Source organism: Balearica regulorum, chromosome 14 (genome assembly GCF_011004875.1).
Source record: "Balearica regulorum gibbericeps isolate bBalReg1 chromosome 14, bBalReg1.pri, whole genome shotgun sequence".
NCBI lineage: Eukaryota > Metazoa > Chordata > Aves > Gruiformes > Gruidae > Balearica > Balearica regulorum.
This window is the reverse complement of record NC_046197.1, coordinates 1,088,982-1,102,958: the sequence shown is the minus strand read 5'-3', so window position 1 is coordinate 1,102,958 and position 13,977 is coordinate 1,088,982. Positions and strand designations below refer to the sequence as shown.

The following is a 13,977-nucleotide window of genomic DNA, read 5'->3' as shown; positions in this document are numbered from 1 at the left end:
CCTTTCTTTTTTTCTCTTTCCTTCACCTTTTCCTTCTCTCCCTTCTTTTTTTGCCTCAGACCTGCCCTATCCTTGCCTCCCCTTCTCTTCTCCTTCCATCCCTGTCTCTTCTCTTCTTTTTCCCCTTTACAAAAATAGTTTGTACATCCCCACACCACGCTCAACACACAGCATCAACATGCCCTCTGGCAAGAGCTCTCATTCCTCTTCCCTTCCACCTTCCAGCCCTCCAGATGAGTAAAAACCTTCCTGCTTTCCTCCAGCCTGTGCAAGACAGACAGACTGCCCCTCCACCTCCCCTCCCCTCCCCTGCCCTGCCCTTCCTGAAGAAGACCACACTGTGCGGCCTCCAGGCCTCTCAAGGACCCAGCAAATAACAGAGCAAGGCAATCATGCAGCAGGGAACAGCTCTGCTACATCACAAAAGAACCCACCACCCTCTGAAACACAGCCCCAAGCCCCAGGGACTTAGACATCCATGCAAACAGCCTCCAAAGAGTCCAAACAACAGACGGGGCAGGGGGGGCTGTGTTTCTTTAGAGAAATCAAACCCATCACAGACCACCACGACAATCCACCAAGAAACCTGAAACAGCAGCGGGCAACCACAACTCCTGAGCACTCTTCATGTATCTCAATGAAGTCCTATTCTTCCAGTCTCAGTTCCCACCTGCACGTTGAACGACAAGCTCTTGCTTTCCCATTCTGGCAGGCATGCACTGCCAGAACAACACAGGGCATTAGTTCCCAAGGAAGACCTCTCACTCATTACCAGCAGCCATGCATCATAAAGCCAAACAAAAGCCATGAAGCAAACACCACCACATTTTTCACTGAGAATATCCCCTTGCCTCCCAACACACCCACTCCACAAACCGCACTGCGGTCCCTCCTCCATCCGTCCTTCCTGCCACCTTGCAGCAAAGGAACAAGAGCGGACACTGAGGCTGTGCTGGTCCAAACCTACAGGCATTACAATCCCGGCAACATTCCGTTGATCCAACATGGAGGTACCACGACTAAACAGGAATGGTTAGGTATGAGCGACTTACCTGTAGCATCACTGGTTGCTTCTTCAGAAAAGAAACATTTTCAGGACAGAAGAATTGCTTTTAAGGGACATTCTCCCTCAACATTACCAGAGACTTCTGGGGTTGCCGGACAGAAAAAAAAAAAAACCCCTGACATTCTGCCAGACTTTTGAAACCATTGTACAGTGCACTCCTTGAGCTTGGTGCTGTGACCACTTCACAGGGGAGGCTGTTCCAGTGAATGACCACCCTCTCAGTGAAGAACCCTTTCCTAACATCCAGTCTAAACTTCCCCTGATGCAGCTTCCTACCATTTCCTTCTGTCCTATCAATGGTCACCAGAGAGAGGAGGAGATCAGCACCTCCCCCTTGGCTGCACCCCTGGAGAACATTCTAGACTGCGATGAGGTCACCCCTCAGCCTTCTCTTCTCCAAGCTCAACAAGCCAAGTAACCTCAGACCCTCCTCATAAGTCTTGCCCCTCAAGACCTTTCACCATCTTGCTCACCCTACCATGGACACGCTATCATAGTTCGATCTCCTTCTTATATCGAGGCACACACAACTGCACACAGTACTCGAGGAGGGGTCGCACTAGTGCAGTGCAGAGTGGGACAACCACCTCCCTTGAACAGCTAGCAATGCTCTGTTTGATGCACCCCTGGACACGGTTGGCCCTTTTGGCTGCCAGGACACACTGTTGACTCCTTCTCAACTGGCCATCAACCCAAAACCCCAGATCGCTTTCCACAGGGCTGCTCTCCAGCCTCTCAATCCCCAGTTTCTATTCGGGGATTACCCCAGGATTACCCCGCCACAGGTGCAGAATCCAGCATTTGCTCTTGTTAAATTTCATATGGCTGGTGATTGCCCAGCGCTCTAGTCTATCCAGATCTCTCTGAAAGGCCTCTCTACCCTCCATGCTGTCCACAGCTCCTCCTAATTTAGTAGCATTGGACAACTTAATGTACATTCAACTCCTACATACAGATCATTTCTAGAAACTATAAAGAGCCCTGGCCCTAAAATTGAGCCCTGTGGCATCCCACTGGCGACTGGCCGCCAGCCTGATCTAACCCCATTTACTCATGTGCCTCCAGCTGCAGCAGCAAGTTTCAAACATGCTCAGAGTTGGTTGGGAGTTTATCATGCCCCCAGTCACAGCCTTCCAACACAGGGCTCCGCCAGTCCCAGGGCCCATGATTGATGAAAGACAGAGGTGAAGGGGGCACTAAACATCCTTCGTACCTGCGCCTTCCCAGCTGACATCTAGGATGTTAAAATCACACATAAGGACACGGACAGCTGATCTAGTGATATCCCTTACTTCTTTGTATAATAATTCATTGGGGTCGTCATCCTGGCTGGGTGCTCGATAGTAGACTCCCACAGCAATATCCGCTTTAGTTACTTTTCCATTAATCCTTATCCACAGGCGCTCAACCATGTCATCGCCAACTGCATACATACAATCCAACCCCTCCCTTAAATACAGCACCACCATCCACACCTCACCTGACCTGCCTATCCCTCCAGAAGAGCCTATAACTGTCCATCACAGCACATCAGTCACAGGACCACCCACCAGGTTTCACCAATGATCTCGTAGCTTCATGACTGGGACAAAGCTTCCACTTCCTCTTCTTCACTCCTCATACTCCACGCATTTGTATAGAGATATTTCAAATGCCTTCCAGTGTACTCAGCACATCATGGAGCACACTGAAGGATCTCGCTAGCACACCATCCCTCAAACATTGGCCTGCTGCCCCATGGCTTCTCACTAGCGAGACTGGTTTTACCTGTGTCCCCTTCAAATCCAGTTTAAAGCTCTTTCAATAAGCCCTGATAACTGCTTTTCTCCAACAACATCCACAGTTGTGGAAGATGCTACAGATACCCACCACTACACAAGGACAGCAGTGCTACCCTCCCAAAACATGTTTTTAAAAAAAAAAAAAAAGAAAAGAAAAAAAGGTAAAAGGTTCATCAGACAGTATTCAGCAGTCTGCATCTCACCCCTTCTTATCAACACATTTCCGACATCAGTCAAGCAGCAGCACCGTAGTTCTGTGTCTGCTGACATATGGTCATAACCTCAAAACAATCCCATTCCACCGTATTGAAACGCAAGAAGAGAACAACAGGGCACAAGGATATGCAGAACTTCTGGAGGTTCTGACAGGATTCTGAGCAAGCAGTACTCTGTGCCGGACCTCTTCTCAAGTTTTTTTACCAGCATCCTCTTTCTCATGCTATGAGTTACAGGATCCCCAGCTAAGCGAACATTCTCAGTTCTTCCCCAATGACACAATCCGTGTTCTCCCCGTATCTCCATTTCCTCAGTCAAGACACTTCCTGGCTCAAGGTCACTCTCCCCATGACAGATCCCTCCAGTGGAAGTCATGCCCTTCCGTGGCAGAAGGTCTCCTACTCCAGACCCTCGAGAGCCTGGAAAAGAATCTGGGGCAAGAACACACCGTGCCCGTACTGCCTCACGCTTTCCTTCAGGCATCCTCCATTCACCACTCCCAGATATGTGTTCTCAAGGCAAGCACATCACTCTAATCAGTGCCACTGCGCATTAACCTCTGCAACATGCCATGGTTTCCTTTCCCACCTCAAGGCTCAATCCAGCTGTTACAGACCCCTCCCATCAATGAGAGCACCATTAAAAAACCCACAGATGTTATGATGTACACAGTGTCATGAAGACACTCTGCAGCTGACCATTTATGTTTGACAACGTGTATCTATCTCAGACAGAAATGTTACACGCTGGAGAGCAGTAAGCTTTCTAAAAGTGATGTCAGGGCAGCTCTAATGCCAAGGGTATTGGTTTCATACTGGGAGAGAACAACCCAAATTTCTATGAGCACAGAACTCTAATGGATGATATCTACTGTGCAGACAACTTGATAGGGGTTTGAGGTTTTTTGTCTGTTTTGTTGGGTTTTGGTTTTTTGGGGGGGGTTTAATCACACTGAAGATTTCTGAGACTTTTGTTTGGTTGTACCTGCTGGTACAAATACTGAAAGATTATAAAAACAGGCCCGTGTACGTCATGCCACTTCTCTGGCAAGGACCACAAGAGTTCTTTTTGGTCTCCTTTACCATTTTTTTTTCTCAATGACTACACCATGCTTTACGTGAAACTTGACATGAAGCACCGACACACTCTTTGGCAAGAGCTCTCATTCCTCTTCCCTGGAAGGAACAACTTTCCTACTTTCCTCTAGTCTCTGAAAGACAGGCAGACTGCCCCTTCCCCTTCCCTTCATGAAGAAGATCACACTCTAAGGGTGCCCCAGATACGTGGACATCCATCCAAATAACATCAAAGATGTCAAGCAAAGCAAGGAATTATTTCCTTCAAAAACTCAAACCCATCACAGACCAGCATGACAATCCTCCAAGAAGGCTGAAAAACCACCAAGCAACTACAGATCCACTGCAGAGAAAGAGCACTCTTCATACACATTGATCAAGAGGTATTATTCCTGACTCATTTTCCACATGCATGCTGAATGTCAAACACTTGCTTTCCTGTTCCAGCAGCCATGCACTACCAGAACAACACATCAAGACTCTATTACCCAAGGGATTTAGCCCCCATGGAACACCTCTCCTTCATTAACATGATCCATGCATCACATAGCCAAACAAAAGCCACGAAGGAAACAGCATGACATTTTTTTAATGAGAACATCTCCTCAATGCCCAACATATCCAGTCTAAGAAATGCACTGGGGTCCCTGCTCCATCTATCCAGGCAATATTCAGTTGATCCAACATAAAGATGCCACAACTAAACAGGAACAAAAGTATATCTGTCTCGCAAACACATCCACTTTATGTCCGAAATGACTTACCTGTAGCATCACTGATTGCTTCTTCAGAAAAGCAGTATTTTCAAGACAGGAGAACTGGTTTTCAAGGATAAAAAGTGCTTCTGGGGAAGCTGGGCAGAAAAAATTACTCAGGTTCTGTAAAAACTGGAGAGTGCATAGTGCCCTTTATGCATCACAGGGGAAGTACAAAGGAGACTTGAAAGCTGAGGACACTTTTTTAACGTCAAATTTGGCTCCAGAGAGTGGAAAAGCCATCCCCCACAACGACGGGAAAGCACCCAACACCTGCCACCTGACAGCTGCCAAAATTCAGCAGCCTGCATCTCATCCACTGTTACCAACACATTGACAATGTGAGACAAGGCAAAACCAAAAGGGTGGGAAGTTTTGGTGAGAGGAGAGAAGAAAACCAAAGCGATGCTGTTCCGCTGTACTGAAATGCAAGGTTTGCCAACATCTTGAATACAGAGAGTACTCCCTCCCCTGCCTCGCAAGAGTAAGAGCACAGAGGTAACCAAAGAGAGTTTCAGAGAGGGCTGGCAGCATGATCCAAGCGTGGAAAAGCTTCTGTGTGACCAGCAACAGCCCACGTCAAAACCAAGTGATTAAATCATGCGTGGTAGATGTCTTCACAAGCAGAAATACTACAAAGAACAACAGCACCCCGAGATATGCCGAACTTCTGGAGGTCCTGAGAAGATCGCGGGAAAGTAGCCCTGTGCGCTGGGCCTCTTCTCAAGGTTTTCTACTGGCATGCTCTATCCCATGCCACGGGAAATGGCATCTCCACAGCTAAGCTGACATTCTCCACTTCTTCCCCAATGACACAGGCCATGTTCTACCCAGCATCTCCATTTCCATCAGACAAGACTGTCCCCCGCTCAGACTCACCCTCTCCATGACACATGCCCAGCCCCTCCTTGCTGCCACTTGCCGGAATGCTGTCACAGGACCCAGACATTGCTCCAACACAATAGCATGCTCCAGCTCCAAACTCTGTTCTAAGCATGACCCAGGCCTTTGCACATCCTCACCTTCCCACACGATTCGAACAAAGAACATATGGAGGGCTGCAAAGCCACACACTGTCTGGCAGAATCCTCCCAGATGCATGAACTTCACCCTGAATCCTTTTGCCTTTTCAGGAATCTCAAATGGAAACACCACAGAGCTGCACATTAGCGCTTTAAAAGATTCTTTGATTAGAGCTGTGGCAGCTCTGGTCCCAGTCCACAAGCAATTTCTTCTTGGAGAGAACCACACCAAACGCTGAAGCAAAGGGCACGCACAGTATCAGTTGGGTGGGAGAATTTGTACCATAGAACACCTGAGCTGGGCTACTGTGCAGGGCTTGGCATGTACATGCACCTAGCAGAATGAGTTAACACTGACAAGAGGACACAGCATCTCTACTGAGGCCACCTGTGCAAGTGCACAAGCAGGAGAAGTCGGGCGCCCAAAGGTCACACCCTCCTCCTTACCTCCCCTGACAAATCCTGCCTGAGGAGGATCAAGAAACCATCATGGCAACATCAATGGCTGCGGAAACTCCTGCAGATGCCCACCACAACATAAGGACAGCAGGATGAAGCTCTACCCACCCACACCACCTCTCCCAAAACAGCAGTGAAGATGTTCATCAGACAGTATTCCACAGTCTGCATGTCACCCCTTCTTACCAACACATCGCCTACGTCAGGAACACAGCAACACAATGGACGACATATTCATAACCTCAGATGACACTGTGGGCATTTCAATATAACACACTATCTCAAGATCCAGGCGGCCTCCAAATCCAGACGCTTGCAGCCTGCAAAAGGAGCCAGGGCAAGAACACTCCATGCCCATCCTCCCTTCAGGCGGTCCTCTAGGCAGCCTCCATTCCCCACTCCCACACACGTGTTCTCAAGACAAGCACATCATCTCCCATGCTTGTCTTCTTGGGACATGGCCCATGGTCTCTCCAAGGACTTCCAGTTCCACAGACAACTCTTCCCACTGATCAAGGTCACCCTTCACATCAGGTAAGGGCCAGGCGACTGCCACATTCACCTCTGCGACAGGCCCGTTTCCTTTCCTACGTCAAGGCTCAATCTGACTTTTCTTACCCTTCCCAGCAACGAGAGCACCACAAAAAACACACAGAGGTATCACATACACAGTGTCCCCCAGACTCACTGCACCTGACCCTTCACATCTGACAAAGCTTCTAGCTGTCTCAGATGGAAATGTGGCACGCCTGGGAGCAAGACTCTTTCTGAAGGTGATGCCACGACAGCGCTAAACAGCAATGGAATTATTTCATACACTGAGGGAAAAACCAAAATGTTGATGAGCACAGCACTGCAAGGGATGATACCAAGTGTGTCGGAGAAGTTGACTGGGTTTTGTTAGGGAGGGGCAGTTACCTGGTTTTGAGTTTTGGGGGTTTGATTGTTTGTTTTCAATAAAAAGAAGATTTCCATGACTTTTGAAATGATGTGGCTGTTCACATAAACATTGAAAGGGCATCAAAACAGGCCAGCATATTTCACGCTACTTCTCTGGTCAGGAACATCAATCCACAACCTGGGAGACAGGGGGAGCATGAAAAGAAAAAGAAATCTCCTGTTTCTAACATGTGCCTTGGCTTGCACTCCTCTGCCCTAGCACTATTCCACCAAGTACAATGTACATGGAAAATCACCATAGGAAAAGTCCACATTGACTTCCCTACTTTCACAATAAACCTGTCAAGCGAGTAAAACTCGGGAAATTATGCCAGGGTGTAAAGTCTTGGTTATCAGCTTGAATCACATCTCTTGCAGAGAAGAATCAAAGAGGAGGAGGACAGAGTTCTCATCAGGAAACCACATCTGATACACACACCAGCCACAGTCAGGAAAGATAGTAAGCAATAAAAAAGAATTTAAACCAAAAAAGTTCTCAAGGCCAGGTCAGACGGGGCTTTAAGCAACCTGGTCTAGTGATGGCCCATGGCAGGGGAGGTGGAACTAGATGAGCTTTAAGATCCTTTCCACCCAAATCATCTATGACAAATAGTGTTTGGGGGACTGTCACCACCACAGCCTGCCTGCGTAGTACTCCTCCTGGAAGCTCGGGTGCAAATGCTACATGCCAGCAAGCAACAGCCTCTTGAAAGCTAGTGCCGTGGCACCTCTCATCGCAATCGGCAGTGATTTAAATACACTGCAAAACAACTCACAGCCAGAGCAGCAAACCCCCGCTGCGGACGGTAACGGCTGCTGGCTGCGGCAATACTTTTCTTACTTTTTTCACCCAAGCAAGAGCATGGGGGTCTCCGGCAAGGACGCGAAGGCAGCTGCAAAGGCGCCATTCAGATCCTTAAGCACCCGCCAAGCACCCACCGCCCGCACGCCCACGGGGGCCGAGCCCGGCTCCCACCAGCGCCTGCCCAGGGCGCGGACGACAAGGGGGCGTCGGGCCAAGGGGCGTCGGGAGAGGAAGAAGGGGCGAGGAAGGGGCGAGGAAGGGAGGGCCACTGACCGTGTCCAGCAGAGCGGGCGGCTCCGGCTGCGTCTCCTTCGCCGCGGGGCCGGGCGGCGGCAGCGGCGGCGGCGGCGGCGGGAAGTTGGGGCTGAAAACCATCAGGTCGCTCTTGCCCGCGCCGTCCGCCACGCACAGGCTCCGGCTCTGGCGCTGCGAGTACGACCAGCTCCCCACTTCGCTGGCGCACACCAGCGTCGCCGGCCCGGGCCCCGACAGCACGGCCGCCCGCGGCGCCCACCGCGACGCCCCGTACAGCACCACCGCCAGCAGGAACAGGCTCGACACCGCGCAGATGGCCACCACCAGCCACACGTTCGTCGCCGCCGCCGCCGCCGCCGCGCCGCCCTCCGCCGGCCGCAGCCCCGCCCCCGCCCCCGGCGACGACGACGACGACGACGAGCCCGCGGCCGCCAGCGCCGCCTCGGCGCCCTCCACCAGCGACACGCTCAGCGTGGCCGTGGCCGAGCGCGCCGGCTCCCCGTGGTCCCGCACCACGATCACCAGCCGCTGCCGCGGGCCGTCCGCCTCCTCCAGCGCCCGCGCCGTGCTCACCTCGCCGCTGTACAGCCCCACGCGGAACGGGCCCTTCCCCCGCGGCTCCCACAGCTCGTAGCGCAGCCACGCGTTGTAGCCCGAGTCCGCGTCCACCGCGCGGATCTTCGCCACCACCTGCCCCGCCGGCGCCCCCCACGCCGCCCACGCCCACAGCGCCCCCGAGACCGGCCCCGACGCCGCCTCGCCCGCGGCCCCGACGCCCGCACCCCCGCCCGCAAGCGGCAGCAGCGCCGGCGCGTTGTCGTTCTCGTCCACCACGAACAGCTGCACCGTGGCGTTGCCGCACAGCGGCGGCTCCCCCGCGTCCACCGCCCGCACCTCGAACTGCAGCACCTGCAGCTCCTCGTAGTCCAACGGCTGCAGCGCCCACAGCCGACCGCTCTCCGCGTCCACCGACACGTAGCTCGACGCCGGGCGACGCGCCACGCCCGACGACGCGCCCCCGACGACGCCCTCCGCCACCGAGTAGCTCACGCGACCGTTGCCCGCCTCGTCCGGGTCCCGCGCCCACAGCCGCGCCAGCTCCGCGCCCGCCGCGTTGTTCTCCCGCGCCAGCACCGTGTACACGGCCTGCGCGAACGACGGCGCGTTGTCGTTCACGTCCGACACCGGCACGCGCACCCCGCGGCTGGCGCGCAGCGGCGGCGACCCGCCGTCCTCCGCCCGCACCTCCACCTCGTACTCCGACACCCGCTCCCGGTCCAGCGCCTCCCGCAGCACCAGCGAGTACGAGCCCGCGAACGTCGCCACCAGCCCGAACGGCGACGCCGGCCACACCGCGCAGCGCACCCGCCCGTTCGCCCCCGAGTCCCGGTCCGACACGCTCAGCAGCGCCACCACCGTCCCCGCCGCCGCGTCCTCCGGCACCGGCACCGACAGCGACGTCACCCACACCTCCGGCGCGTTGTCGTTCACGTCCAGCACCTCCAGCTCCACGCTGCAGTGACCCGACAAAGGGGGCGTCCCTTTGTCTCTCGCTTCGATCTCCAGGTCATACGACTGAACGTCCTCGAAATCCAGTTTACCGGTAGTGCGTATCTCCCCGGATTTTCTGTCCATTGTGAACAAGTCCTGAACTTCGGTAGAAATCGCGTTGCTAAACAAATAATCTATCTCGCGATTAATTCCCTCATCTTTGTCTGTCGCTGTTAGCTGGAGTAACACTGTTCCCGGGGCAGCATTTTCCGGCAGCTGCACTTTATACACCGACTGGTTGAACTGGGGCGCGTTGTCGTTGGCGTCCAGCACCGAGATCACCAGCTCCATCGTGCCCGTCAGGGACGGACGGCCCCCGTCACTCGCCGTCACCACCAAACGGTGCACAGGCATCGTCTCGCGGTCCAGAGCTTTCGTGAGCACCAGGACTAGTGACATCTTCTTTTCGTCTTTAGATTTCACTTCCAAACCGAAATGCTCGCTGGGGCTGAGCGTATAAGAGAGCTGCGCGTTGGCTCCGACATCGGCATCCGACGCGCCCTCCAGTGGGAACCGAGACCCCGGCACCGTGGTTAGTTCCGCGATGCTGAGGTTTTTGCGTGCGGCGGGGAAGAGCGGGGCGTTGTCGTTGATGTCGGTGACCTCCAGCTCCACGTGGAAGACGCGCAGCGGCCGCTCCACCAGCACCTCCAGGCGCAGGGCGCACGGCGCGCTCTTCCCGCACAGCTCCTCCCGGTCCAGCCGCGAGCTCACCACCAGCGCCCCGCTCGCCCCGCTCACCTCCACGCTCGCCCGACGGCCCTGCGCCACCAGCCGCAGCCGCCGCGCCTCCGCCTCGCCCGCCTCCAGGCCCAGGTCCTGCGCCAGCCGGCCCACCACCGTCCCGGCCTTCGCTTCCTCCGGCACCGAGTACCGCACCTGACCGCCGCCCAGCGCCCAGGCCGCCTGCAGCACCAGCACCCGCAACACGGGCCCCCAACACACGACCATCGCCCCCGCCGCCGCCGACACCCGCACGGGCCCCGCACGGCTCACCGCCGCCGCACGCACGCACACACGCACGCACCCGCTCAACTGCCCGCCCCGAGCCGCGCCGCCCCGCGCCGCCCCCCCGCGCTCACAGCCGGGCTCTCCGCCGCACCGGGGCGGAGCCGCGGAGACGCTCACCGCCGTTTCTGAGCCTGCAGCGACACCGTGTGCTGCTCCGACGACTCACACGCTCCCCACCGCGCCTCCGCGCCTCCGCACCCGTCCTGCTCATCTCCTCTCCCGTCTCCTCCTTCCCTTCCACTCTTTCTTGGCCTTCTTTATTTTCCTCTTGCCTCACCCCCTTACGTCTTTTTCGTTCCTTCCTTGCTTTGGGTTTGCAGAGATTCCTTCCTTACTTCCTTTCTTTCCGTCCTCCTCATTCTCTTTTCATTTCACTTTCCTTTTTTTCTCTTCTCTTTTTCTTCTTCCGTTTCTTCCTTCTCCTTTTCCTTCCTTAGATTATTTTCTCTCCCTCTTCATCTTTCTTCCTTTCTTTTTTCTTTCTTCCTACCATTCTCTCTTCATTTCTCTCTCTTCTTAATTCCTACTTCTTTCCTCTCCTTCTTCTACCTTCCACTCTTGCCTCATCTTCCCTCCTTGTCTTTCTTTTTTCTGTTCCTCCTCTTCCTTCTCCTTTCCCTTCTTGCCCTGACGTGCCCTATTCTTTACTCCCCTTGCCCTTCTCTTTCCCCCCGCTCGCACCTCCCCAGTCGCCTCCGGCCCCGCGGCGGACACCCTCAAAGACGGAGCCATCGGCGCTAATTACGGGGCATCAGCGCCGGAGCGCGGGACTCGAACCAAGGGGGAGGCTGTTAGGGACCAGCTCCGCTCAGCGTCCAGGCGTAACGTCGGTCCGTGTCCTCTGTCGTCTCTTCTTTCTTCCTTTCTTTCTTTTCACTTCCACAAATTCTTTCATTTTCTTCTTCCTTCCCTTCTCCCATTTTTTCCTTTCTGCCATACTCTTTTTTTCTTTATCTGCTCTTTTCTCTGCCCTTTCTGTTCCTGCTGCTTCTTTCTCCTTTTCTCTTCTCTCTTCTCTTCTCTTTTCTCTTCTCTCTTCTCTTCTCCTTTCTCTTCTCTTCCCTTCCCTTCCCCTAATCGCCTCATATTTGCATCCTAACCTCTTTCCGTGTTGCCTCTTCTTTTCTTGTTCTTCTTAACCAAAACGTTTTTGAAATATCTACTGCACACTTGTAATGAAGCATGCGTCTTCCCTCAAGCAAGAGCTCTCACTCCTCTTCCTCACCATTCTTCCACAAGCCTTACTCAGTGTCCCCGTGTACCGAGGATGCCGAGGTCCTCCACTCCTGTCACTGTGTCAAGATACTGTCAGTGCATACTGGTAATATCCTCCGTCGTCTCTTCCTTCCCTTCTCTCCTGTCTTTCTTTTGTTCTTCCTTCCTTGCTTCCTTCTTAGTGGCATAGATTCCATCCTTTCCTTCTTTCTTTTGCTCCATATTTCTCTTTCCTTCTTCCTTTCTCTTCTTTTCTCTCTTCCTTCCTCTCCCCCCCTTTTCCTTTTCCTTTTCCATCTACTCCTTTTTTCTTTCATGCCCTGCCCTATCTTTGCCTCCCCTCCTCTTCTGTTTCCATCCTCGTCTCTTCTTTTTTTCCTTTACCAAAATGTTTTTTAATTGTCTACACCACACTCACCATGAAACATGGAAATACCCTCAGGCAAGAGCTATCCTTCCTCTTCCTCACTGCATTTCATCAATCCTTACACAGTGTCCCTTGGCATCCTTGGTCCTCAACTCCATTCAGCATGTAGGGATAACCTCGGTGAATCTTCTTTCTTTCTTGTTTGCTTCCCTCTTGCTTGCATGGATTCCTTCCCTTCTTTCTGCCTTTTCCTCTTCCTTCCTCTCTCCTTTGTTTCTTTGTTGTTGTTATTCTGTTTTGCCCCACCTTATTCCCCCCTCCCATTCTCTTCGACTCACATCCTTGTATCTTCCATTCATTTTCCTGTTACCAAAATATTTTTAAAAGGTCACCACCACACTCGCCATGGAGTACAGACATGCCCTTTGGCAAGAGCTCTCATTCCTCTTCCCTTCTACCTTCCATCCCTCTAGACAGAGAACAACCTTCCTGCTTTCCTCCCACCCATCCACATGCAACTTCTCATCCCTTCAGGAAGGAGGCCTCCTTCAGTCTTCAGCCTCCGTTCCACTCAAGGGCCCAGCAAATAACAGAGCAAGGTGATCATATGGCAAAGAACAGCTCTGCTGCATCGGTACAAAATCCACCACCCTCGGAAACAAAAGCCCAAGACCCAGGTACTTGGACATCTGTGCAAACAGGCTCCAGTGACTCCAAACAACACAAGGGAGTCTTTCCCGTGGGAGCTTAAACCCAAAACAGAGCAGCACAACAATCCATGAAGGCTGAAGAAGCACGAGGCAACCACAGCTCCCAAGCACTCTTCATATATCTTAATTCTTCTGGCCTCATTTTCCACCTGCACAATGAATGTCAGGCTCTTGCTTTCCCTTTCAGGCAGGCATGCTCTGCCACAACAACACACCAAGAACCTCGGCACCCATGACCGTTAATCCCCATGGAATACCTCTCCTCATCAGCAGGATCCACCCATCACGCAGCTAAACAAAAGCCGTGAAGCTAACACCATGACATTTCAGCTGAGAACATCCCCTTGCCTCCCAACACATTCACTCCACGAAATGCATTGCAGTCCCTCCACCAGCCGTGCTTCTTGCTGCCTGATCACACTGGGCCTGGAAGCAGCAGGAAAGGAACAAGAGCAGGCAATGGTGCTTTGCTTGTCCAAAGCTACAGTCACTACAAGCCAGGCAACCTTCAAACCATCCAACATGAAGACACCACAACTAAACAGGAGTAACAGTGCATCTGTTTCTCAAAATACATCTTCCTTAGGTATGAGTCACTTCCCTGTAGCATCACTCGTTGCTTAATCAAAGTAATAAAAAACCCCATCGAGACAGAAGAACTGGATCAAAGGATGATTTCACTCAGTGTGAAAAGATAGAGATTGCTGGGGGAGCTGGACACAAAAGAAAAAAAAATACTCATGTTCTGC

General features: G+C 53.0%; 1 protein-coding gene across 1 annotated transcript in view; it reads right to left on the bottom strand.

Annotated features, from left to right (window-relative positions):
* Window positions 1–10,921, bottom strand: part of LOC104635494 (protocadherin alpha-C2-like) — a 172,756-nt gene extending 161,835 nt beyond the window's left edge. The window contains exon 1 of the mRNA XM_075766121.1: window positions 8,393–10,921. Coding sequence (XP_075622236.1) covers window positions 8,393–10,876 — 2,484 coding nt within the window. The 5' untranslated portion in view covers window positions 10,877–10,921. The remainder of the gene's footprint in view (window positions 1–8,392) is intronic.
* Between the last annotated feature and the right edge of the window lie 3,056 nt (window positions 10,922–13,977).